At 44.6% G+C, this 25,456-nt stretch overlaps 1 protein-coding gene across 5 annotated transcripts in view; it reads right to left on the bottom strand.

Annotated features, from left to right (window-relative positions):
• Positions 1–25,456, bottom strand: part of map3k7cl (map3k7 C-terminal like) — a 97,114-nt gene that overhangs the window by 22,594 nt on the left and 49,064 nt on the right. For 3 of the 5 annotated variants that reach the window (XM_078232490.1, XM_078232491.1, XM_078232489.1), the window contains 2 exons: positions 15,384–15,445; positions 1,445–1,560 (listed from right to left, as the gene is read on the bottom strand). In XM_078232490.1, the coding sequence (XP_078088616.1) occupies positions 1,445–1,560; positions 15,384–15,445 (178 nt within the window). Of the gene's footprint in view, positions 1–1,444; positions 1,561–2,953; positions 3,014–15,383; positions 15,446–25,456 lie in introns of all 5 variants that reach the window. The other 2 variants (XM_078232486.1, XM_078232488.1) reach the window with 1 other exon arrangement.

Below are 25,456 nucleotides of genomic sequence, written 5' to 3'. Positions count from 1 at the left end.
TGGTCACAGTTGCAGCTGCAAACCACACATATGTTAAAATTAAATTTACAGAGCCAGTGAAGTTGTTTGGCAATAACTGGTGATGCTGGTAAAAATTCACTTACACCAGAGTGCACCAGTTCTAACTTTTACAAATGGCTGGGTGAATGCAGCAACCTTGTGCACTTACATTGATATCAGTTCTGTTGGTGAGGTACTGTTTCAGGGCACCATGGGGAAGAACAGGATAACTCAAGTCACAAATTCTGGATTTCTGACTGCATGCACACTCCAGAAATGGCCTGTTCAGTTTGTACCACAATAACAATGAGCACTTTATTCTCACTGTTATCCTTGATGCAAATTACAGGCCTTTATCTTTGTTTTGACGCATTTGGAAAAAACAGGATCGTAATTGCTGAGACATTGAAGTATGGCCAATGTCCACGGAACTATAACTTGGCAGGGAGTCAAAAAGCAGAGCAGAGAAATGTGGCAAGAGAAATGGTAGCAATAACATTTTGACAAAAGTGCTATTAGTATTTTTCCACTTACAAAAGATACCTGTTAGCAACAAAAATAAGAGCAAATGTGCTCCTTGCAACTGTCATACAGAGTGTTTTCACCAGAGTCAATTGTGCACGAGTCTGGTGCTCACTCTTCAAGTTTAAAGATCAGACTTCATGTGATACTCATTGCATAGATTGAAGCAATTGACTCTACTTTCACAACTAGACAAATGAACATGCAATATTCTGAAAGTTAGGAAAGAAAAATCCTTATTTATTTTCCTTATCCTATCCCTCCATTTCTGAAGATGGGGACTGATGCTGAAGCATGACTCCATGGGTGCTAGTTGCCTTTTGGTACCTTGCGGATTTTGGCAGAGGAGGAACATTAGATTTAAACTTGGATCTGTAATCACATATACTTTTCAGAAAGCATCAGTGAAAAGTAATCAGGGGCAAGAACTTTGGCTGATTTCTTCCTCCAGCCAAGAGGTGGTGAACTTAGTTCCAGGACATCTGGAAATCAGCACCGATCAGGGATTAAAGCTGAGATTTTCCTGTTCTGCATGGCTCAAGACCATACAACAATTACCCACTGAGCCATCAGGCCAGCCTAAAACACTTAAATTGTAAATGCAAAATACTGCGGATGGTGGAATCTGAAACAAAGACAGAGAAATGCTGGAAAATCTCAGCAGGTCTGACACTTATATTGTCATGATGTGGAGATGCCGGCGTTGGACTGGGGTAAACATATATTGTCACCGGATTTAAGTTTTAGAGCCTTTTTTTAATGATTGCTTTGAAGTTTGTGTAATCTAAACACAGAATTAAGTGGTCAGGGGTGTAACGCAATGTTTTCTGGTTCCTCAGATGTGAGCAGAAACTATCCTTAATGGAATACATGAAGGTATTTTGTACAAAGCATCAACTTATAATTGTGGAACTTCACTTACTTTCGTTCTTGGAGCAGCGCAATTTCTTTCCGCACTTTGTGGTACTCCTCAGCTATCCTGCAGTGCTGCTGAAACACCAGTATAGACTCCTTGGAGTTGAGGCATGGCTGCAGAGGCTAACAAACAAAAGAGATCAAAATTTTGATGCAAACAATGCATTTTTTTAATGCATAGTTAAGTTATAAATCATATCATGCTGCTGCAGCATCTTCCTGCACTAACACAGTCTGCCATGATGTACTTGGATCAAAGAAGGATGGCATGGTGGCACAGTAGTTAGCATTATTGCCTCACAGCACCAGGGATCCAGGTTCGATTCCCAGCTTGGGTCACTGTGCGGAGTCTGCACGTTCTCCCCGTGTCTATGTGGGTTTCCTCTGGGTGCTCCGGTTTCCTCCCACAGTCCGAAAGACATGCTGGTTAGGTGCATTGGCCATGCTAAATTCTCCCTCAGTGTACCCGAACAAGCGCCAGAGTGTGGCGACTAGGGGATTTTTGCAGTAACTCCATTGCAGTGTTAATGTAAGCCTACTTGTGACACTATAAACTTCAACTTAAAGGTTTATTTCTCTGGTTCACTATTTGCCAGTTCTCATTTTAATAAAAGCTCCCCGTAGGATGGGCAATTCTCGAAAGAAAATTGGTAAAACCAAAGAATATCAGGCTGAGCAGTTCTAGTGCATCTCCTAATCAGAAAGGCCATCTGCCATCTCTTTTGGTTAGGGGAGGCAATGGCTTAGTGGTATTATCGTTAGACTATTAATTCAGAAACTCAGCTAATGTTCTGAGGACCTGCTTTTGAATCACGCTACGGAAGATGCTGGATTTTGAATTCAACAAAAAATATTTAGAATTAAGAATCTAGTAATGACGATGAAACCATTGTCGATTGTCAGAAAAATCCATCTGGTTCACTACTGCCCTTTCGGGAAGGAAATCTGCCGTCCTTACCTGGTCTAGACTACATGTAACTCCAGAGCCACAGCAATGTGGTTGACTCTCAACTGCCCTCTGAACAAGGGCAACTAGGATGGGCTATAAATGCTGGCCAGCCAGCGGTGCCTATGTCCCACGAATGAATAAAAGAGATGGTACATGAGGCAGGATAAGGTTCCTAGGCTGCCAAGAGCAACAATGAAGTAAGTGCAGCAGCATATTAGTGCCATGCTTTGGGTCTCCAGCATGCCGTTTGATCCCAAAGTCACAACAAAGATCCAAACAGAGGCCAGAGCTATTCCCAATAGGTAGGAAGGAAAATCAAGTCAGAAAGATAGTCATCCCAAGGCCGCACTTAGGCAACTGACTATAGCATGGCATTGACAGAGATCTCGGAGTAAGTCTCGTACAACTCTTGGTGGAGACAAAGAAACCTGAAGGAGTAAATAAATACAATACAAAGAGCTTAAAAATACATGGGAAAGAAACAAATATATTTTCCAGGGGAGCAACTTTAAAATGACCATGCTTCAGTGGGTTAAGGTCAGGCACCTTTGTACCAATAGAAAATACCTCATGTGTCTTCCAATGTCCATTATCTAATGTACCAGATATTGCAGTTCTTCTATCTGCCTACTTGGAAACAACCAAAAAGTCACATGTAATTCTAACTCCTTCTATAGGATTTTTAAAAAACCTGGATATTTAGCATTTATCCTCTGTGCAATTTACAATAATCCAATAAAGATAAACAGCTTGACATAATTGAAGTTTCAGGATGTTTTGAATAATATACAAATATCATCTCAGCAAATTGTCACGCCTGGCTGTGATTTTAATTAACATATCTCACACTAATTAAAGACTGCACCAAGTTCTACTTCTGTCCATCTGTTTTTGTCACAAATTGCTTGCCATACAATATATCAAAAAGTCATATCAAATCATACTCAATGTTATTTAGTCTGCTATCGAATCGTGTCCCTCTCATGAAATCGGAGGTCAGCTATGCCTCATATATTAAAATTACAGGGTTTTATTTTGCTGTTGGGACTTTAGAAAGAGATAGACATTTTTAAAAAGTATTTTCTTTGTCTAGATATCTGGGACATACTGAATAGTAAACTGGCTGGAGAGAATCATATTTCTCTGGGTGAGTTAACACTCCACAGTAATATTGCTGCCCAAGGCCATAAAAGACAGCACTTCTTTTATACTTGAAAGCTACGTCACCAAAAAAGCTTCAGACCAGTGGAAATTTCAATATGCATTACTAAAGGCATTGGTTAGATGTCTGGCTGTTTTGTTGGAGAAAATTAGAGCATGGTTTGATAGAGATAGGTAAAATTATAAGAGGATATTTAAAATTGTAAAGGGATGGAATAGAATCGATAAGGATGGAATATCCCCTATTCCCAGTGCTTGATGAATCTGGAATGAAAGAACTTAGAACGTACGATTAACTTAAGATATGAAGGACAAAGAGTAGGACAACACTTTTGTGAAGTGAGTGATTGAAGCAGAAACTATGTGAACATTTCGGAATGGGTCAGGAATAGGTCAGCCAGGTGGCTGAAAGAAAGGGGAATGATTTGGGAATCTGTTTGTGCTCGGGATAAACAACAGCACAGACAGACTGGGCCCCATGGCCCATATCCAATGCAATATTACATCATGAACAAACTACTCAAAAGTTAGGGAGGCAAATGCTATTCCTGCCATACCCACCTCAGGTAGTCAAATGAAATTAATATCATGATTATTTTTGGTATCAAAGATAACTATCTGAGGAAATCCAGGAGAAATGTCAAAGAGTGACATGATTTTCCTGGAGTCTATAGTCTCGCTCTTAACTGTCTGTTTCAATGTGATGAAAAGTGGAACAATGAAAGTCAGCAGGCCATGCCTTATTCATCAGAGATTCTGTTCAAATATTCTTAGAGAAAAACTTCAAATATTGGATTATTACTTTTCAAAACAGTTTCAGGCTGCTGGATACATTGTATTAATTTGGGTCCATGGAATCCTTTACTTGGAGATAATTAAAGTTGATGTTATCTTTTTAGCCTGAATGAATGACTTGGGGAAGAGTGGTTTTGACCCTTTCAAAGGGGAGAACCTGTTGGCAAAACAAGAAATCTCAGGACAAGATACCAAGAAGGATAATGGTCATGTGACATGCTAATCCATTCACATTTCAGTTCAAAAAAGATGTTTTAAGGATTATGGTAGCATAGTGGTCATGCTACAGAGCTAGTTTCCCAGAGGCCAGGGCCAATGATTTGAAGAGAAGAGTTCAAATCCCACTACAGCAGCTGGGGACATTTTAATTTAATTAATGAAAGCAATTTTTTTAAAAAGCTAGTATGAAGAATGAGAACTATGAAGCTATTGGATGGTCATAAAAATCCATCTGGTTCACGAATGTGCTAAGGCAGCACGGTGGCTCAATGGTTAGCACTGCTGCCTCACACTGCCAGGGACCTGGGTTTGATTCCCGGTTTGGGTCACTGTCTGTGCGGAGTCTGCATGTTCTCCCCGTGTCTGCGTGGGTTTCCTCCGGGTGCTCCGGTTTCCTCCCACAGTCCTGGTTAGGTGCATTGGCTATGCTAAATTCTCCTTCAGTGTACCCAAAAAGGCACCGGAGTGTGGAGACTAGGGGATTTTCACAGTAGCTTCATTGCAGTGTTAATGTAAGCCTACTTCTGACACTAATAAATAAACTTTAAAAACTAATGTCCTTTAGGGAAGGAAATCTATTATCCTTAGCCGGTCTGTTTCCAGATCCACAGCAATAAGGCTGACTGCCCTCTGCAACGGTCTAGTAAGCCGTTCCAGCTAGAACACTCAGTACCAGTCCTCATTATAACTTTGGTTCAAACATGGACAAAAGAGCTGAAAAGTGAGATGAAAGTGACTGCTCTTGACTTCAAATCAGAAATTTGACAGCCTGTGGCATCAAGAATTATGGTAGTGAGAATGAGAGGGAAACATACAAGATATGGGCCAACTACTGGAAAATGGGATTAGAATAGATAGATGCTTGATGGCCAGTGCAGACATGATGGGCCGAAGGGCCTCATTCTGTGCTGTAAAGCTCTATAACTCAATGAAACTTTCGTCTGGTTGGAGTCATACCTTGCACAAAGGAAGAGGGTTGTAATTATGGAGGCCAATCCTCAGTTTCAGGAAATCATTGCTGGAGTTCCTCAGGGCAGTGTCATGGGCTTTACCATCTTCCACTGCTGCATTGATAACTTTGTTTTCATCAAAAGTGAGGGGTTTGATGATGATAAAACAATGTCCAGTTTCATTCACAACTCAGATAATGTCCACATGCAGCAAGACGTGGGCAAGATCCAAGCTTGGGCTGTTAAGTGGCAAGTAAAATTAATGCCACACAAGTGGCAGGCAAAGACTATTATAAACAAGAGTCAAAACATTGCTCCTTTAACATTTAAGAAGCCGACACTATGCAGGACAAAGAAGCCTGCTTGATGGGAATCCCATCTATCACCTTAAACATTCACTCCCTTCACTACTGGTGCACCATGGCAGCTGTAGGCACCAGCTACAAAAGGTACTGCAGCAACTCGCCCAAAGTTACTTTGACATATCCTTCCAACCTGTCACCTTTACCACCTAGAAGAACAAGAGCAGACATGCACATTGGAATATTACCACCTACAAATCCTCCTCCAAGTCACTCACCATTGCGCCTTGGATCATCATCATCATCATCACTGGGTCAAAATTCTTGACAGCCCACCTAACAGCACTGTGGATATACCTACACCCCCACACACAGCAGAGATTCAAGAAGGCAGCTTGTGGTGAACAATCGTTGGTTCCCACTGGATAGTACTGAGCCAGGGTCTGGCCAGTACTACAAGGATGTACATATGTTACTGTTGGGTTGTGCTACTTGTTGCTGTTGGGGTTAGGGTGGGGTTGTTACACCTTTGTACTGTAGTGTTGTGGTACATCCCAGTCGGGCTCCGCCTCCTGGGAGAGGTGTAAAAGTCCCTGCTCTGGCTGGGACCCCTTCAGTCTGGGATAGTGTATATAATTATTGGCTGCTTCATTACAGTAAATAAAAGCCTTTTATTTCCCGAGCATCTGGCCTCGTGTTTGAGAATCGCATCAATTTTATTTACTGTTGTTAAACTCTCGTCGAAGAAAATAAAAGAGAGTATGGAGCAGATCCTGAAGCCGGAACGCCTTACACTAGATCCACGTGCGGTGGGCGCTTCTAACACCTTCGACCACTGGCTGAAGTGCTTCGAAGACTACCTGGCAGCCTCCGCAGCGGTCACCACAGATGATGACAGACTCCGGGTCCTCCATGCGAGGGTAAGCGACACTGTCTACCTCGCGATCCGTGCGGCCACCGATTATACTAAGGCCCTCGAGCTTCTGAAGAAGCGTTATATCAAACCACCCAATGAAATACACGCTCGTTACCTCCTAGCCACTCGACGACGGCAGTCTGGTGAAACGATGGAGCAATATGCGAACGAGCTCCTACAGCTAGCCAGGGGCTGTAACTGCAAAGCTGTGTCGGCTGAGCAGAGCATGAACGACCTCGCCCAAGATGCGTTTGTGGCGGGAGTCGGATCATCGTACATTCGACTTAAACTATTGGAGAAGGGTAACCTTAACCTTACCCAGGCAATCGAGCTAGCGGAGATGCTCGAGACGGCCTCCAAAAGCTTAGTATTATATCCGGAGGACCATGTGGAGACAACGTGGCAGGAGCAGTCGCCAATCCCTCCTCGTCCCTCGGGTTCGAAATGCTCCGTAATGGCGTGCTCACACTCGGGCCAGACGACGGCAGCAGCTCTGGGCGGCCCGCGGTGCTACTTCTGTGGGGGAGCGAAGCATGCTCGGCAACGGTGTCCCAGTAAGGCTGTGTTGTGCACCGCATGCGGTAAGAAAGGGCACTATTCGAAAGTGTGCCGATCTAAACCTAGGAACGGCAGTGCGGCCTGCGATTCTTCAGAGCTCGGGTCTTCGTCGTCGAAGTCATCGAGGGGTTCGTCCACGTGCGAGGCCAGGACGACGCCATTACGGTCGACGGAGTCGGAGGTGTGTGACCACCAGGGCTCGCTGAGTTTGGCGCCATCACCCACGTGCGACTCATGGGAGCGGCCATGTTGGTCGGCACTGACCGCGAACGACCAGCAGGGGTCCTCCTCATCGATTTCAGCTGCCTGCAGTGGCGGCGCTCATGAACCAACGGTGGCGTCGATCATCCTGGACCAGGCCAAGCCTCATAGACTTGACAAATCTATGATGAATATCCAGGTAAATGACCATGTGATTTATTGTCTGTTTGACAGCGGGAGCACTGAGAGCTTTATCCACCCAGACACTGTGAAGCGGTGTGGACTCCGGATTCAACCTGCCAAACAGACAATCTCTATGGCATCGAGGTCCCGGTCTGTCACCGTGCTAGGGAGTTGCGTGGTAACCTTGAAGGTGCAAGGCACAGTTTACGAGCGTTTCAAGCTCCTAGTGTTGCCGTATCTTTGCGCGCCAATACTTCTCGGACTAAACTTCATGGTCCACTTGAGGAGTGTAACCCTACAGTACGGTGGGCCACTCCGTTCACTGGCAGTGGGAAAATGGCAGCAGCCTCCAAATTGCCCAACGCAGGCCTGTAGCCTCTCGACGCTGAAGATCACCACACCCTCCTTGTTCCAGAATCTTGTGCCAGGCTGCAAGCCCATCGCGACTAAAAGTAGGCGTTACAGCGCTGAGGATCGGATCTTCATTAGATCTGAGGTTCAGCGGCTCCTCAAAGAAAGGATCATACAGCCCAGCGCTAGTCCGTGGAGAGCGCAGGTCGTGGTGGTCAAGAGCGGGAACAACCCCGGATGGTCATTGACTACAGTCAGACCATTAATCGATATACGCAGCTGGATGCGTATCCTCTCCCGCGCATATCTGATATGGTCAATCAGATTGCGCAGTACTGGGTATTCTCCACCATAGACCTCAAGTCTGCCTACCACCAACTCCCCATTCGCCCAGAGGACCGACAATACACGGCTTTTGAGGCGGATGGTCACTTGTATCACTTTCTCAGGGTCCCCTTTGGTGTCACCAATGGGGTCTCGGTCTTCCAGCGTGCTATGGACCGAATGGTGGACCAAAACGGGCTGCGGGCTACCTTCCCGTACCTGGATAATGTCACCATCTGCGGCCATGACCAGCAGGACCACGACACGAATCTCCTGAACTTCCTACGCACTGCATTTCGCCTGAACCTGACCTACAACAGGGAGAAGTGTGTGTTTCGTACGCGCCGTTTAGCCATCCTAGGATACGTGGCGGAAAACGGGGTCATTGGCCCTGATCCAGACCGTATGCGCCCCCTTTCTGAACTTCCCTTGCCTGCTAGTGCAAAAGCACTGAGAAGATGCTTAGGCTTCTTCTCTTATTATGCGCAGTGGGTTCCCAATTACGCGGACAAAGCCCGTCCGCTCATTAAGTCCACGGCTTTTCCCCTAATGTCAGAGGCCTGATTGGCCTTCGATAAATTGAAAGCCGACATCGCGAAAGCTACGATGCACGCTGTTGACGAGTCCATCCCCTTTCAGGTGGAGAGCGATGCATCTGATTTCGCCCTGGCCGCCACACTTAACCAGGCGGGCAGGCCCGTCGCATTTTTTTCCCGCACCCTCCAAGGCCCCGAAATTCGGCATTCAGCAGTGGAAAAGGAGGCCCAGGCCATTGTGGAGGCCGTCAGGCACTGGCGCCATTACTTGGTGGGAAAACGGTTCACCCTGATCATGGACCAGCGGTCCGTGGCGTTCATGTTTAATAACACGCTGAGGGGCAAGATCAAGAATGACAAGATCTTACGGTGGAGAATTGAACTCTCCACCTATAACTACGATGTCATGTACCGTCCAGGGAAACTCAATGAGCCCTCGGATGCCCTCTCGCGTGGAACATGCGCCAGTATACAGGAGGACCGTTTGCAGGCTCTCCATCATGACCTATGCCATCCTGGGGTCACTCGGCTCTACCACTTTATAAAAGCGAGCAACCTGCCCTACTCGGTGGAGGACGTCAGGTCAGTAACAAGAAGCTGTCGGGTTTGCGCGGAATGCAAACCGCACTTTTACCGACCTGACCGAGCACATTTAGTCAAGGCCACTCGTCCCTTCGAGAGACTGAGTGTTGATTTTAAGGGCCCCCTTCCCTCAACAGATCGGAATGTGTACTTCCTCAATATCATTGACGCGTACTCTCGGTTCCCTTTTGTTGTTCCCAGCTCTGATACATCTGCTGCCACGGTTATCAGGGCATTCCGTGATCTCTTTACCCTGTTCGGGTACCCCGGCTACATCCATAGCGACAGGGGCTCGTCGTTCATGAGCGATGACTTGAGGCAATTCCTGCTCTCATACGGGATTGCCTCCAGTAGGACCACGAGCTACAACCCTAGGGGTAACGGACAGGTGGAACGTGAGAATGCTACAGTCTGGAAGGCTGTCTTACTGGCGTTGAAGTCAAAAAGTCTTCCAGTCTCCCGTTGGCAAGAGGTGCTCCCTGATGCGCTCCATTCTATTCGCTCCCTCCTGTGTACGGCAACCAATGCTACTCCCCACGAGAGGATGTTCTCATTCCCTTGGAAGTCTTTCTCGGGGACCTCATTACCGTCTTGGTTGACGTACTCAGGACCCGTCCTCCTGCGGCGACATGTAAGGGCCCGCAAGTCCGACCCGTTGGTCGAACAGGTCCATCTCCTCCATGCCAACCCTCAGTATGCCTATGTGGCATACCCTGACGGGCGAGAGGACACGGTCTCGATCCGAGACCTGGCGCCAGCAGGGGACGTAGCAACCCCTGTTGCTCCCATACCCCCTGTTACAAACCCCTTAACTCTTGTTTCTCCCCCGGACACGGCGTGGGCAGCATCGGGACCATTGCTTAACCCGTTTACTCCCGTGTACAGCTTACCTGAGCCCAGAAGATGGTCGCCACTGCAGGGCGTGTCAGGACCCCATGGACTACCGTCACCTCAGGGTCAACCGGCCTGTGAGTCCGTGGAAGAACAGCAGGACGCCGCCTTGGGGAGAACGCCACCGCAAGTGCCTACTCCGGTGTCACCGCCGGCATTGAGGAGGTCACAACAACGGTGCGGTGCCCTTGACCGTCTGAACTTATAGACTGATGACACTTTATTCTGTTTTGTACCCCGCCGGCCTTTGTTCTCAAAGGAGGGGTGAATGTGGTGAACCATCGTTGGTTCCCACTGGATAGTACTGAGCCAGGGGCTGGCCAGTACTACAAGGATGTACATATGTTACTGTTGGGTTGTGCTACTTGTTGCTGTTGGGGTTAGGGTGGGGTTGTTACACCTTTGTACTGTAGTGTTGTGGTACATCCCAGTTGGGCTCCGCCTCCTGGGAGAGGTATAAAAGTCCCTGCTCTGGCTGGGACCCCTTCAGTCTGGGATAGTGTATATAATTATTGGCTGCTTCATTACAGTAAATAAAAGCCTTTTATTTCCCGAGCATCTGGCCTCGTGTTTGAGAAGCGCATCACAGCTCAAGGGCAGATGCTGGCCTCGCCTGTGACTACAACTTACATGAATGCATAAGACAGTGCATATCTGTAGTGTGAACGTTACTGAGAAACATTAGGAAGCGAGCCCACAATGTAATGGTTCCAATATGTCAGCTACATACCCTGGAGGCTTCATACTTGGTAATTAATTTTGTTCTCTTGTTCTGTCGCATAGCTTTTTATTTCTTTACTTTGCTTGATACTGAGTAAGCCATGTTGAGTGAGGTACATTCTGAATAGCCTTATTGTATCCAGCTATCAGTCAGCTCAATTTTTAAGCTTCTAAAGTTATTCAGGGCTTTGCTATTTCTAGTTCTTGTTTCCATCCTGCATGCATGAGTCATGGTTATGAATGCGTCAGGAGTGACAGGAAGTAGCTTTTTGCAGTTGGCTTAATGATAACAATAGCTTGCATTAAATTGTTATTTTGCGTATAATCCAATATTAACAGTCAATCTAATTCCTGGAATGAATTAAAGAATACTTCTCCGTTTCAATACTAATTTTGGTCCCTGCTATGCTAACACAGTTATAGACATTGTGACAAACTCCATTGTGACAAAATATCCAAAAAGATTCAGTATGGATACATGTAAATGCCAGGAATATTGGTTAAGTTGGAGTTTAATAAGGTATTTATTACACTCACCTGATGAATGAGCAGCGCTCCAAAAGCTTATGATACCAAATAAATCTGTTGGACTTTAACCTGGTGTTGTGAGACTTCTTACTGTATTTATTCTATATTGGGACATCATGATATATCCAGGAATCCTTTCCAGTTGAAAGCTGAAATGGAGAGGAAGAGGGGGAGGGAGGAAAAGGGTTAGGGTGCCTGATGAGTGGGCGTGGATGTTGGTGGGGGGCTTGGGAGAGGATAGTGGGAGCATTAGAGCAGGATTAGAAAGAGAGATCCCAAAAGAGCGAGAATCAAAGGGACTAGTGGAAGATACCAGAGTTAAACTGAAACTCCGAGTAAGTGACTGCAATGCTGTAAATAGTGATAGCAAGTCGGTAAGTCTGATCAGAATGGAGGCAAGAGCAGAGGAAGAGGGGAGGAGGAGCAGAAAGGGGGGGAGGGGAGGAAAGTAGGAGAGGAGGGAAAACAGGCTGTGGAGGAGAGGAGGTGGGTCAAAGAAGAGGAGGAGGAGGCCACTGTGCTGGATGGAAAGTCAATAAATTGGGGGTAGGGAAGGTTGAACCTTGCTGGGATGGAATGCAGCAAATGGAGCAGAAGATAGATGATATTGGACTAAGTGGCCAAGATGAAGGAGATAGTGTGACAGGAGAGTGGCGGCGGGGGTTGGGGAAGCTACCGAGTGAACTTTAACAAACTAATTATGAAAGTCTTTAGTGTACTTATCCATGTATAAACAATGTTTCAGAATAAATTAAAATTTTTATAACCAAACACCACATGTTACTCTCTACTTCAACTGCATTTTCTTATGAAATATAAGATATTTGTCCATGTACTAATAATGTTAATGCTGGGGTGGTATGTAGGTGTTTATCTTTGTATTTTCAGTCAGCTGCGCTCTACTTGTAAGATGGACTGAAATGACTGGTTCTCACTGACACCGAATTCTCATCGCTGGTTCCAAGTGCCATGCCCTGGCACCGTCTCAGCTGACAGGCAAAACGTAGTGAGTAGAACTGATCAACATGTCACCACCTGAGCAGATGTCTTCCTTGACCAAGATGACGGCCAGAGCAGAAGGATTCCATGCAGCTTAAACGCTCTGGTCCAAGGGCATGCCACACCATATTATGTGGAGTATAGTTGTTCATACACTAGCAATGGGTAAAATAGCAAAGGAAAGGAGGGTCCTTCAAGCCTTGGTCAGCAACCATCCAGGAGATGGAAACTCTGAATTCAAAGTTTGCAGTTAATGGCAACCTGCATCATGGGGAATTCTGCCATTCTTGTTAAGCCTGCAGCTATCTCCCTCCGACTAAAGTCAGTGACTTCCCTTACACAACAGTGGACGGTAAACTGCAAAGCAATGTAAATATATTTTTCTCTTGCCTGGAATGATACCAATGTGTATAAATTAATTACCACGTGGGAGGCAGTGGCATAGTGATATGGTCACTAGTAATCCAGAACTCCAGGGTAATGATCGAGGGACCCAGATTTGAATCCCACCACGGCAGACAGTGGTTTTGAATTCAATAAAAATCTGGAATTAAAAGATCTAATGATGGCCATTATTGATTGCCGTAAAACCCATTCGCTGTCCTTACCCAGTCTGGTCTATGTGTGACTCCAGACCCACTGCTGAGAACACTTCTCCCTCTCCTCTTCCCCTCCCTTTCTCTAGTCGCTTGCCCTTAGCTCATTCTCCAAGTCATGCTCCAGTATTCCAAAGGAAATGCTTACTAGTGATCCATGTCTGGGAGTCAGGACAAAATTCTTCAGCACCTTCCAACAGCATAAATCATTAGCAACTTTAACGAACTTCAGAAAGCACTAAACCCTTGTACAATCATAGTAACAACCAGTCGAAATAAATCAACAACTAATATGAAAGCAGTTGGTGATCCCTTCACAAAGCACTGGTGGGAAGAGGATCCATCTTGTTGATTACCACCTACTCCCCCTCACAGTTGATGAATCAGTACTCCTCCATGTTGAACATCACTCACAAGAAGCACTGAAGGTAACAAGGGCACAGAACGTACTCCTGCGTGGGGGACTTCAATTTCCATCACCAAAAGTCGCTCAAATACTGACTAACCTGGCTGAGCTCATCGGACATTTCTATCCAATTGGGCCTGTGACGGATGTTGAGAACACCAACATGAGGGAGAAACCTCCTTGACCTCATCCCCACCAATATACCTGTCGCTAATGCAGCTGTCCATGACAATATTGGTAGAAGTGACGATTGCATAGTCCTTGTGGAGAAAAAGTCCTACTTTCACACCAAGGACACTCTCCATTGTACTGCAAGGCACTGTTGCCATGCTAAATGGGTTAGGTTTAGAACAGATCTAGCAGATCGAAATTGGATATCCATGAGTGCCATGGCCATCAGCAAATGAGAATTGTATTCCACCAATTAATAACCTCATTACCTGGCACGTGCCTCACTTGACCATTACCAATAAGCAAGAGGCCCAACCCTTGTTCAATAAGGAGCAAAGAACAGCATGCTGGGAACATCAACAGGCATCTTTAAAAATGAACCTGCTGAAACCACAGGATACATGCATGCAAAATAGTGGCAGCACCGTGCCTTAGACAGAGCTAAGTGATACCATAACCAAAGAACTGATCAACCCTGCTGTATCCTGTTGTAAATGGTGGTGGTCAACAATAGAAAGAAGAGGCTCCATGAACACCACCATCCCATGGATGGCTAAGTCCAGCACCACATTGCAAAAGACATGTCTGCAACATGCTGAGTAGATGAGTCACTTTGGCCTGCTCTTGAGGTCCCCTGCATCAAAGATATGGATCTTCAGCCAATTTGATTAATAAAGAAATAGCTGAATACACTTGATACAGAGAAGGTTATGGGCTCCGACAACATCCTGGCAACACCCTGACTTGTTTCCCAGAACCAGCTGCAGCCTGAGCCACGGTGTCCCAGTACAACTACAATACCAGCATTAACCCAACAAAGTGGAAAATTGTCTGGGTATGAATGTCCTGTCCACGAGAAAAGACAAATCCACTCCAGCTAATTACCATCCTTCAATCTATTTTCAATCATTAGCAATGTAATGAACATGTCAATGACAGGGCAGTCAAGCAGCATCTAGACACCCATAATCTGTTAATGCTGGATTCCACCAGGAGCACGTGACTCCAGATCTCATTATAGTCTTGAGCCAAGGAGTGTAGTGGATTTTTCTCTCCTTGCGTGGATGAGTGCAGTTTGAGCAACACCTAAGAAGCTCGACACTATTCAGGCTAAAGCAGCAGCTTTACTGGCACCCCATTTCCTACCTTAAACTTTCATTCCCTCCACCATCAACACACAGTGACAGCTTTGTGCAGCATACACAAGATGCACCGCAACAAAGTGCCAAGCCTCCTTTGACAGGACCTTCCAAACTCCTTGATCTTTACCACCAGAAGGGCAATACTAGCAGAAACATGGGAACACCAACAACTGCAAGATCCCCTCCAAGCCACATATCACCCTAACCTGAAAATGTACATCATCATTCCCTTATAGTCACGATGTCAAAATCTTGCAGCCTTCTCCATGACAGCAAAGAGGGTGTAATCACATTAAGGAATCTTAATAATTTTAGATATATTCTGAATTCAAACCACAGTATTTTGGTAGTATAAAATGCTAATATTTTGTACTTTCAATTGAAATTGGCCCATAAATGTCATTTATTGAGGTGACAATTTTATTTTCCTTGCTCCTAAAATTAAACACAACTCGACATGTTTTACCTGAAGGTGCTGATCAAGTTGGAGGTAAACGTTTGGAATAAAATCATCAGGGATATTCAGTTCTAAAGAAAGAGAAATTAATATATTAGGTAAATAAAGTCATATTTAAACAAAAGTAACCAAGAAAAGAAAATAATTTATATTGTCACTATAGTTCTATAAATTCTAATGCTTATATAATGAACTTAGACAAAGAATCGCATATGGTGTTGTAGTGTACAATGTGGTGTGGTAGAATTTTTAGCCAGTTCACGATAGAGAAAGACAGAATAGGAATGTTAGAACATAGAACAGAAAAGCTACAGCACAAACAGGCCCTTCGGCCCACAAGTTGCGCCGAACCTGTCCCTACCTACTAGGCTTACCTATAACCTTCTATCTTACTAACTTCCATGAACGTATCCAAAAGTCTCTTAAAAGACCCTATCGAATCCGCCTCCACCACCACTACCAGCAGCCGATTCCACGCACCCACCACCCTCTGAGTGAAAAACATACCCCTAACATCTCCTCTGTACCTACTCCCCAGCACCCTTAACCTGTGACCTCTTTTGGCAACCATTTCAGCCCTGGGTAAAAGCCTCTGAGAATTCACTCTATCAATACCCCTCAACATCTTATACGCCTCTATCAGGTCACCTCTCATCCTTCGCCTCTCCAAGGAGAAAAGACCTAGCTCTCTCAACCTATCCTCATAAGGCATGCCACCTAATCCAGACAACATCCTTGTAAATCTCCTCTGCACCCTTTCCATGGCTTCCACATCCTTTCTGTAATGAGGCGACCAGAACTGGGCACAGTACTCCAGGTGGGGTCTGACCAGGGTCCTATACAGCTGCAGCATCATCTCCCGATTTCTAAACTCAATTCCTCTATTGATGAAGGCCAGTATTCCATACGCCTTCTTAACCACAGCCTCTACCTGCGACGCTGCTTTGAGCATCCTATGAACCCAGACCCCAAGATCCTTCTGATCTTCCACACTGCCAAGCGTCTTACCCTTAATATTATATTCTTTCATCCTATTTGGCCTGCCAAAATGAACCACCACACACTTATCTGGGTTGAAGTCCATCTGCCACTTCTCCGCCCAGTCTTGCATCTTATCTATGTCTCGTTGCAACTGCTGACATCCCTCTACACTATCCACAACCCCACCAACCTTTGTGTCATCAGCAAACTTGCCAACCCATCTTTCCACTTCCTCATCCAGGTCATTTATAAAAATCACAAAGAGCAAGGGTCCCAGAACAGATCCCTGGGGCACTCCACTAGTGACCGACCTCCATGCTGAAAAAGACCCATCTACAACCACTCTTTGCCTTCTGTGGGCAAGCCAGTTCTGAATCCACAAAGCAATGTCCCCTCGTATCCCATGCCCCTTCACTTTCTCAATGAGCCTTGCATGGGGCACCTTATCAAACGCCTTGCTGAAATCCATATAAACTACAACTACCTCTCTTCCCTCGTCTATGTGTCTAGTTACATCTTCAAAAAATTCAATTAGGCTCGTAAGGCATGATCTGCCTTGGACAAAGCCGTGCTGGCTATTTCTGATCATACTATTCCTCTCCAGATGTCCATAAATCCTGCCTCTCAGGATCTTCTCCATCAACTTACCAACCACTGAGGTTAGACTCACTGGTCTATAATTTCCCGGGCTATCTCTTCTCCCTTTCTTGAATAACGGAACCACATCCGCAATCCTCCAATCCTCCGGAACCTCTCCCGTCTCCATTGATGACGCAAAGATCATCGCCAGAGGCTCAGCAATCTCTTCCCTCGCCTCCCACAGTAACCTGGGGTACATCCCATCCGGTCCCGGCGATTTATCTAACTTGATGCTTTTCAAAAGCTCCAACACATCCTCTTTCCTACTGTCCACATGCTCAATCTTCTCAGTCCACTGCAAGTCTGCACTGCAACTACCAAGATCCTTTTCCACTGTGAATACTGAAGCAAAGTATTCATTGAGTACCTCTGCCATTTCTACCGGTTCTATACAGACTTTCCCACCGTCACATTTGATAGGTCCTACTCCTTCACATCTTATCCTCTTGCTCTTAACATACTTGTAGAATGCCTTGGGGTTTTCCTTTATCCTGTCTGCCAAGGCCTTCTCATGACCCCTTCTTGCTCTTCTAACTTCCCTCTTAAGTTCCTTCCTACTAGTCGTATACTCTTCTAGATTTCTAACATTTCCTAGCTCCCTGAACCTTTTGTAGGCTTTTCTTTTCTTCTTGACTAAATTCGTTACAGCTTTCGTGCACCATGGTTCCTGTACCCTACCATAACTCCCCTGTCTCATTGGAACGTTGCTGTGCAGAGCTCCAGACAAATTTTCCTTGAAATTTGCCACATTTCTTCTGTACCTTTCCCTGAGAAAACCTCCTTCCAGTTTATGCCTCTAATTTCCTGCCTAATAGCCTCATAATTGCTCTTACTCCAAATAAACACTTTCCTAGCTTGACTGATCCTATCTCTCTCCAATGCTAATGTAAAGGAGGTAGAGTTATGATCACTATCCCCAAAATGCTCTCCCACTGAGAGATCTGACACCTGCCCAGGTTCATTCCCTAATACCAAATCAAGTACAGCCTCTCCTCTTGTAGGCTTATCCACATATTGTGTCAGGAAGCCTTCCTAACAAACTCCTCCCCATCTAAACTCCTTACCCTAGGGATATTCCAATCGATATTTGGGAAATTAAAATCTCCCATCACGACCACTCTGTTATTATCACATCTCTCCAGGATCTGCTTCCCAATCTGCTCCTCCATGTCCCTGCTACTATTGGGCGGCCTATAGAAAACACCCAGTAAAGTTATTGACCCCTTCCTGTTGCGAACCTCCACCCACAGAGATTCCGTAGACAATCCCTCTGGGGCATCCATCTTTTCTACAGCCGTGACACTATCCCTGATCAACAGTGCCACTCTTTTGCCTTGTTCCCTGGCCCTCCTGAAACATCTGAAACCCGGCACTTGAAGTATCCAGTCCTGTCCCTGAGATAACTAGGTCTCTGTAATGGCCACCACATCACACTTCCAAGTAGTGATCCACGCTCTAAGCTCATCCATTTTGTTCACTACACTCCTTGCGTTAAAATACACACATCTCAACCCTTCGCTCTGAGCGCTCCCCTTCTCCGTCACCTGCCTATCCTCCCTCTCACACTGTCTACAAGCCCCTTTTATTTTTAAGCTAACCTCCTCTCTCCCAGTCACCTCATTTTGATTCCCACCCCCCCAACCATTCTAGTTTAAACACTCCCCAGTAGCCTTAGCAAACCTTCCCGCTAGGATATTGGTCTCCCTGGGATTTAAGTGAAATCCGTCCTTTTTGTCCAGGTTGCACCTGCCCCTAAAGAGGTCCCAATGATCCAGGAACCTGAATCCCTGATCCCTGCTCCAATCCCTCAGCAGTGAAGAATGTTGTTCATTCTTGTACAGCTACCCGGATTACTAGAATGTAAAGAAAGGCAGACCCGAGAACAAGTCATCTGCATGCCATGTGGTGTGGAAACCCAAAATAAAAATAGAAAAATAAGCTTTTAAACAAAAATGAAGCCTGCAAAAACTTCATTACTACAAATTGCCCCTTTGTCACCTCGATACTGAAAATAATACCACATATGTCAGTCAGCATGCAATCGTTTTTAAACATTAATGCTGAACAGACTGTACAATTAAAACTGTTCAATAAATGCATGTTAAATACTGGAGGAGTGGAATATTGTCCACCATTACACATACCCTCTTTTTGCATTACAGGCACTCAGGGCCACAATACCTTTTTATATATAAATCACATCTTTTTACTGGTCTAATATGAGTAACAACAGTTTTTGAAGCTTACGATGGATTTCAAGAATAGTGAAACTCTTTCTCCTATTTACTTCCTTCTATCATGTTAACACTCAGGTTGCTCTTCATCAGTTGCTGTCTTCAAAGAATATCTTCTGTTAAATTACTTCTGTAATTTGGGACCTCTTTAGGGGCAGGTGCAGCAGAACTCATTTAGAATAATTGCAGTTATGCCATTGCACATCACTGACATAGTATACAATGTATGTAGTTCAGTGTAAGTAAAACACCTTTCACTATTCTAGATAACTAAAAGCATTGTTCTGGCATAACATAACTTTCATTCACTTAGTGCATCAGCGGATTTAATGGAGTAAAATGCCCCAAGACATTTAACAATAATAAAGCATTTTTGACATGGAGACACACATTAAGATATCTGTACAGATGTCCAAATCCTTGGTCAAAGAGGTAGATTTTACAGTGCATTTAAAGGAAGAGAGGGAGGTCGAGGGGTTTAATGAAGAAAATTCAGAATCCAAAGTCAAGGCGGCTGAAAGCACAGCCGCCAATGGTGAAGCAATTAGAATGGGGGGCGGGGGGGGGGGGGGGCGGGGGGGGGGGGGGGTGAGGCCAAAATCGAAAGGGTACAAGTACTTCGGAGGTTGCAGAAGGAAGTTACAGAAATAGAGAGGGGTGTGGGATTTGAAAACAAAGATTAGGACATTACAATTAAATAAGTAAACAAAGGTTTTAAAATGGCATTTGATATAATTATACACAGGGTGAACAAAAGCAACTCATTCTGCTGTATTCAGTGAAGAAATCAATTTAGTCATAACACTGCAATCAATTCCATGGTCATTTATATTTATCACAAATAGGGATAGATTATTTTAATAAGAACCACCTTTCTTTGCCTAAAGGTGTTCATCAACTTTAAAAGTTGCAGCATCTTCAAATTTCATTCAACACAGATATGTACATTTTAGTTCTGTTAAATATATCCAGGATCAGTGGTACATCCCTCAATGTTGTAAGAATTACACCATGAAATAGTGAGATAGGCAATTTGAAAATCAATGAGAAAAAGTCATTTTGCAAAAAAAAAAGGACAACAACTTTATAGCTAATGAAATATTTTTGAAGTATAGTCACTGTTGTAATGTAGGAAAGACACAATTTGCACACAGTAAACTCTCACAAAGTGCAAAGTGATAATGACCAGATATCTGTTTCTCTGATATTCAACCCTCCAGTAAATTATCATGTTGCAACACTCAATTTGAAAAGGTTTCGTAATATTCATGATTCAGACACAAAACTTAAACATTGCCTTCTACATATTTAAGTTTGCCACATGAATTGTGAGCTTACGAAATCTTGGCAAATTCGCAAATACTGGCACTGTTGCCATTAATTTCCTCATCTTATTTTACTGTGAATAAAACCAGTATGTCTGCCTCTTTACCTTGCTGTATGTTATTACAAACAAATGTTTAAAATAAATGTTCTTGAGATTAAGACCCTAGTTGAGCCAATGTGGGATGACAGAGACAAGATAGCTGAGGGTGCCATTACAATGGATAAAAAGAAAGAACAGAGAGCAGTGACAGCAAGAACAAAGGAGCCTGGAGGAGAATGACATTGACCATGGCAAATATTTGTCCTATTTATTTTGGTGCTGTCTTTACAAACTTATGGCTACTCCATGCTATTTAAACACAGCACTGTCCTTGCTTCTGTCTCATGATAAATGCACTACATCCTTCGCTTTGATGTACTTTCATTTTTCAAAAACAAGTAACTAGATTTTGCAAAACATAAAACAAAATTTCACATATATTTGTCTTTCAGGTGTGACGAGGTATTTTTTCATGAAAGCACCTGTTCATGTAAATATATTTTAGAATCTTGCCATACTGCTAACAGGATCACCTGTTCGACATGTGAACTTGCTTTTCCTGTATACAGCCAGTGCCAACTGTCCCAGGGCAAACTAACATTGCTGACAGGCTCCTTATTTGCATAAGTCAAGGGTCAAACACCTGTTTCAGGCATTGCCCCCGGACAACAAATTATTTACTTCTACCAATATGGCAAATGATACATTAATGGCTCATAATGATCGTTTGGTTATCAACTGTACCTGAAGCGCAGGGAGACCATTTAGCACCTGAAAAATGGACAGTGTACACCCAAATTTCTACAGCAGGATGTAGATTAGTGATGTGAATTGGGGTGTTAGTTTGCCTTGCTTATTATTTGTTTCAAGGATATGGTCATGGACCTTGATGTCATTATGTTGGACATGACCTTTTTGTCTTACAATGTAATCTTTACAAACACCACAATGGCACCCCCATGTGCCCTGTGGTCTGAAAAAGCACTTGTATCTTTTAAACCCATGATTCAATCTCCCAGCAGGCAGACGGAACCAATATTTTGTGAGACAGTATGCATCAATAAGCTGCTTTATTCCACAGTAAAGCGGATGGTAGTCATGATCAGTTTCACATAATTTAAGCAGCACAAGTTATAAAAATGCAGAAGAAAGAATACGCTAGGCTATAGGGCATCACAGCATAATCCATCACATTTTACATGTATATGTATGCAGCATCATTCTGAAAGGTGTAAATAATCACGATCCGTTTGGTTAGCCATATTGATTTGTTCAAATATCCAACTCTTTTCAGATAACAAAGCTTCTGTTGTTAATTATGGGCCAGGAATGCAGACAAAAGCATTTTTAATTATTCAACTTCCGTTTACAAAGATGCTGATCAAACCTCATTGTTCAAGCAACTTTTTTCCAATTTCTTTGAGCAGCCATTTTGGGTGGGATTTTCCAGCCCTTCCTGCCAGTGGGATCTTCCAGTCCTGCTGAGATCGACGGAGCTTTGAATGGCTCGGGGCATCTGCCGCAGGGAACCCCAGAAAATTCTTACATGGGATATGGGTGATGGTGACAATCCCTAGTTGCCCTTGAGAGCTGTTAAGAGTCAATCACAATGTTGTGGTTAATGTATTAAACACAGACAGGACTGGTTGCATGGCACCTCAGTTGGTCTGACCTGGGCTTGAAACATTCTAATAATACAATTCTGGCTTATAGGCTTCACTCTTTTATAAAGGGACCAAACATGGTACCTGAATCTTTTGCTGGGTGACCAGAATATGCTGATAATGATGCAGGTACCTGGCACCATTATGCAAATTGCCTGAATCAGGAACTCTGAACAAGTGTCATTGGCACAATTGTCATTCCAGAATCCATATTTGAGTAAATGCTGATTACAGAGTTTGTACAGAGAAATAGCAATGTATGAATGACAACTTAATATCAGATTCACATTGATAATTTTAAAATTGCAACTTTTGGAAAGCAACGTGAGAAATGAAGCCTTCTTAAAATGGGCGGAACCTATTTTTAAACCTTGTAAGGATGATTGTTGCAATCTGATTGCATTGAAGATTATTTTCTCAAAGAAGGAAGTCAGAAAAATACAAAAAAAATCATGTTAGTTCAATCAGCATTTATCTGAATCCGTGTATTGAAGCTCAGCCTTCATGGGCGGTTAATGTGATATATTATCCACTCTATCTATCTCCAGTGTACAATAGCTGCAATTTGTACCATCTACAAGACACACTGCAGTAATTCATTAAGGCCTCTTCAGCAGCACCTTCCAAACCTGCGACTTCCACCATCTTGAAAAACAAGAGTAATAGGTGCATGGAAAATGGTTATGCCTAATTCACAGACCATCCTGCGTCAGACGTATATCATTCTTGATTAAGTGTTATTGGGCTATTTCCAAGACATCCTATCGAACAGCATTGCAAGAACATCATCACCATGCACAACGCAGAAGTTCAAGATGGCAGTCCCGCCCACCACCTTCACTAATGTGACTAGAGATAGGAAATAAATGTTGGCCTTGCCACATTCTGAGCATTCAAAATGCAGTGTATCCTCCAATCCACCGTCAGCAACGTCGCAGGAGATCCAGTAATATATGACAAAAGATAAAATTTGGCAACAGAGATATAATACAGTAATTGAATCAAGCACTTTATGAAGTCATCCTATATAGTGTCCTAAATCATTTATTGTGTACCTATATCTATATTTTAATACAAGTCTCATGGATGCTGCACATTTCCATGTCTAATAACTGATCTTAAGAATTTTTAGTAACACTTTCTCTATGTCAACTGTCACAATATAGATTGAGGTTCTGGCCCAAGTTGATTCTGTGGAGTGAGCTTCTTAAGTCTATCACTAAACTCTTTTCCTTATTACGTGTAAAAGCAAAGATATTTGTCAGTTAACAAGTGGTAAATTGTATTAACTCCATGGAGGCGAAAGTCCCATCACCAAGTTACTTTATTTACACCATACATCTGTACATAGCCAGCTCTCCAGTTGCTCCCTGCTGAATGCAGGCTGGGAGTCTGACACACCTGCTTTAAATAGGGAGCATGAGGCTCCCTGATTTAACCATCAATTAGGACTCATCAGGTATCTCTTTTGATACCAACCAAATATATGGATTCATCAGGTAGTTTATACTCTAGCAACCTCATTAGTCTGGATGAAGTTATCACACTCCTCCCCCCCAAAGTCTGAGGAATCCCCTCAGTTTGCTTCCCTCAGGGGCCTTTTCCTCCGCTTGAGCGCCGGGTCCGGATCCTCCAACTCGGCCTCTGATGTTGGCGGTGTGTAACGGCTGGGCGCCCGTCTCTTCCGCCGCGAACGCCGGAGGTCTGGTTCCTCGTCCACTTCAGGTGGTAGGGGAATCGCTGCAGCTTCGTCCCCTGTGTCCATTTCGGACCCTGACGTCCCCATTAAGGGTGCAGGGGAGGCGGTGCTGACTTGTCGAGAGGGACTCTGCTCGTCCCTAGGGCTGCAGGGCGGACTCGGCTCCGGAACGGTTGGAGTGCTTGAGGCCCATACCTGGTCCGGATGTTTTCTTACCACTGTCTTGCCTACGTGTACTCGGTAGGATTCCAGTCTGGTCCTGGACCCGACTGTTCCGGTTACCCAGGCGGGTCCATTTGCATAATTTCTGACCCAAACTCTCTCCCCCGCTCAAAGTGCCTCTCTCGGCGACTGTTGTTATGGCCCCTGTATTGGGCTTCCTGGTGTCTTTCCACCTTTCCTCCCAGGTTTGGCAACAACAGGCTCAGTCTGGTGCGAGGCTGTCTGCCCATCAGTAACTCTGCTGGTGCAGTTCCCGTGGTGGTGTGTGGTGTGGTCCTATAGTCAAATAACCACCTTGAGAGTTTCGTCTCTAATGAGGCCACTGGCTGTTTTTTCAACCCGGCCTTTAACGTCTAGACTGCTCTCTCCACTAGCCCATTTGATGCCAGGTGATAAGGTGCCGTCTTGATGTGCCCGATCCCATTTGATTTCATAAATTTTGTGAACTCTAGGCTGGTGAACACTGAACCACTATCGGAAACTAATACCTCTGGGATCCCGCGCGCAGCGAATGAGGTTCGCAGTTTCTCAACGGTTGCTGTCGTGTTTGCCAAGTTCAGTTTATGGACATCTAACCGCTTGGAATGGGCATCTATTATCAACAGGAACATGGATCCTATAAAGAGGCCTGCAAAATCGACATGGAGTCGCGACCATGGTCTGCCTGGCCATTCCCACGGGTGCAGCAGGGCTGCCGGTGGTGCCTTCTGCCCCTGTTGGCAGTCCTGCACTGTCCTACCAGTTTCGCTATGTCTGCGTCCAGACCAGGCCACCAGATGTAGCTCCTGGCCAGCTCCCCACAGCAGTATCCTGTCTTCCACCGTGATCTGCTCCCTCCTGCTCCAGTATGGGTGGAACTGTGGATGGACCGGTCTTTCCAGCTGCCCTGTTAGCACCAGGTGCTTTACCTTGGCCAATACAGGGTCTATCTGCATCCACTGGCGTATATTGTGTGCATCCACCGGGAGGGTATCTAGAAAGTTTAACGTCATCACGGTCTCCTCCATTCTGGTGGGTGTCCGGTAACAGTAGTCAGCTTAAGGCATCGGCATTTGCCACTCTAGTCCCTGGTCGGTGCTCCAATCGATACTGATATGCCACCAGCAATAATGCCCAACGCTGGATCCAGGCTGACGCTATTGACAGCACTGCTTTGTCTTCCTTCAGTAGGCTCAGCAAGGGTTTATGGTCTGTTACGATCATAAATTTTCACCCATATAAATACTGGCGAAATGTTTTGACTGCAAAGATTACCGCCAGCCCTTCCTTTTCATATC

The sequence above is a fragment of the Mustelus asterias genome, chromosome 17 (genome assembly GCF_964213995.1).
Source record: "Mustelus asterias chromosome 17, sMusAst1.hap1.1, whole genome shotgun sequence".
NCBI classification, from domain to species: Eukaryota; Metazoa; Chordata; class Chondrichthyes; order Carcharhiniformes; family Triakidae; genus Mustelus; species Mustelus asterias.
The sequence above is the reverse complement of the archived record's forward strand: the minus strand, read 5'-3'. Positions and strand labels throughout refer to the sequence as shown.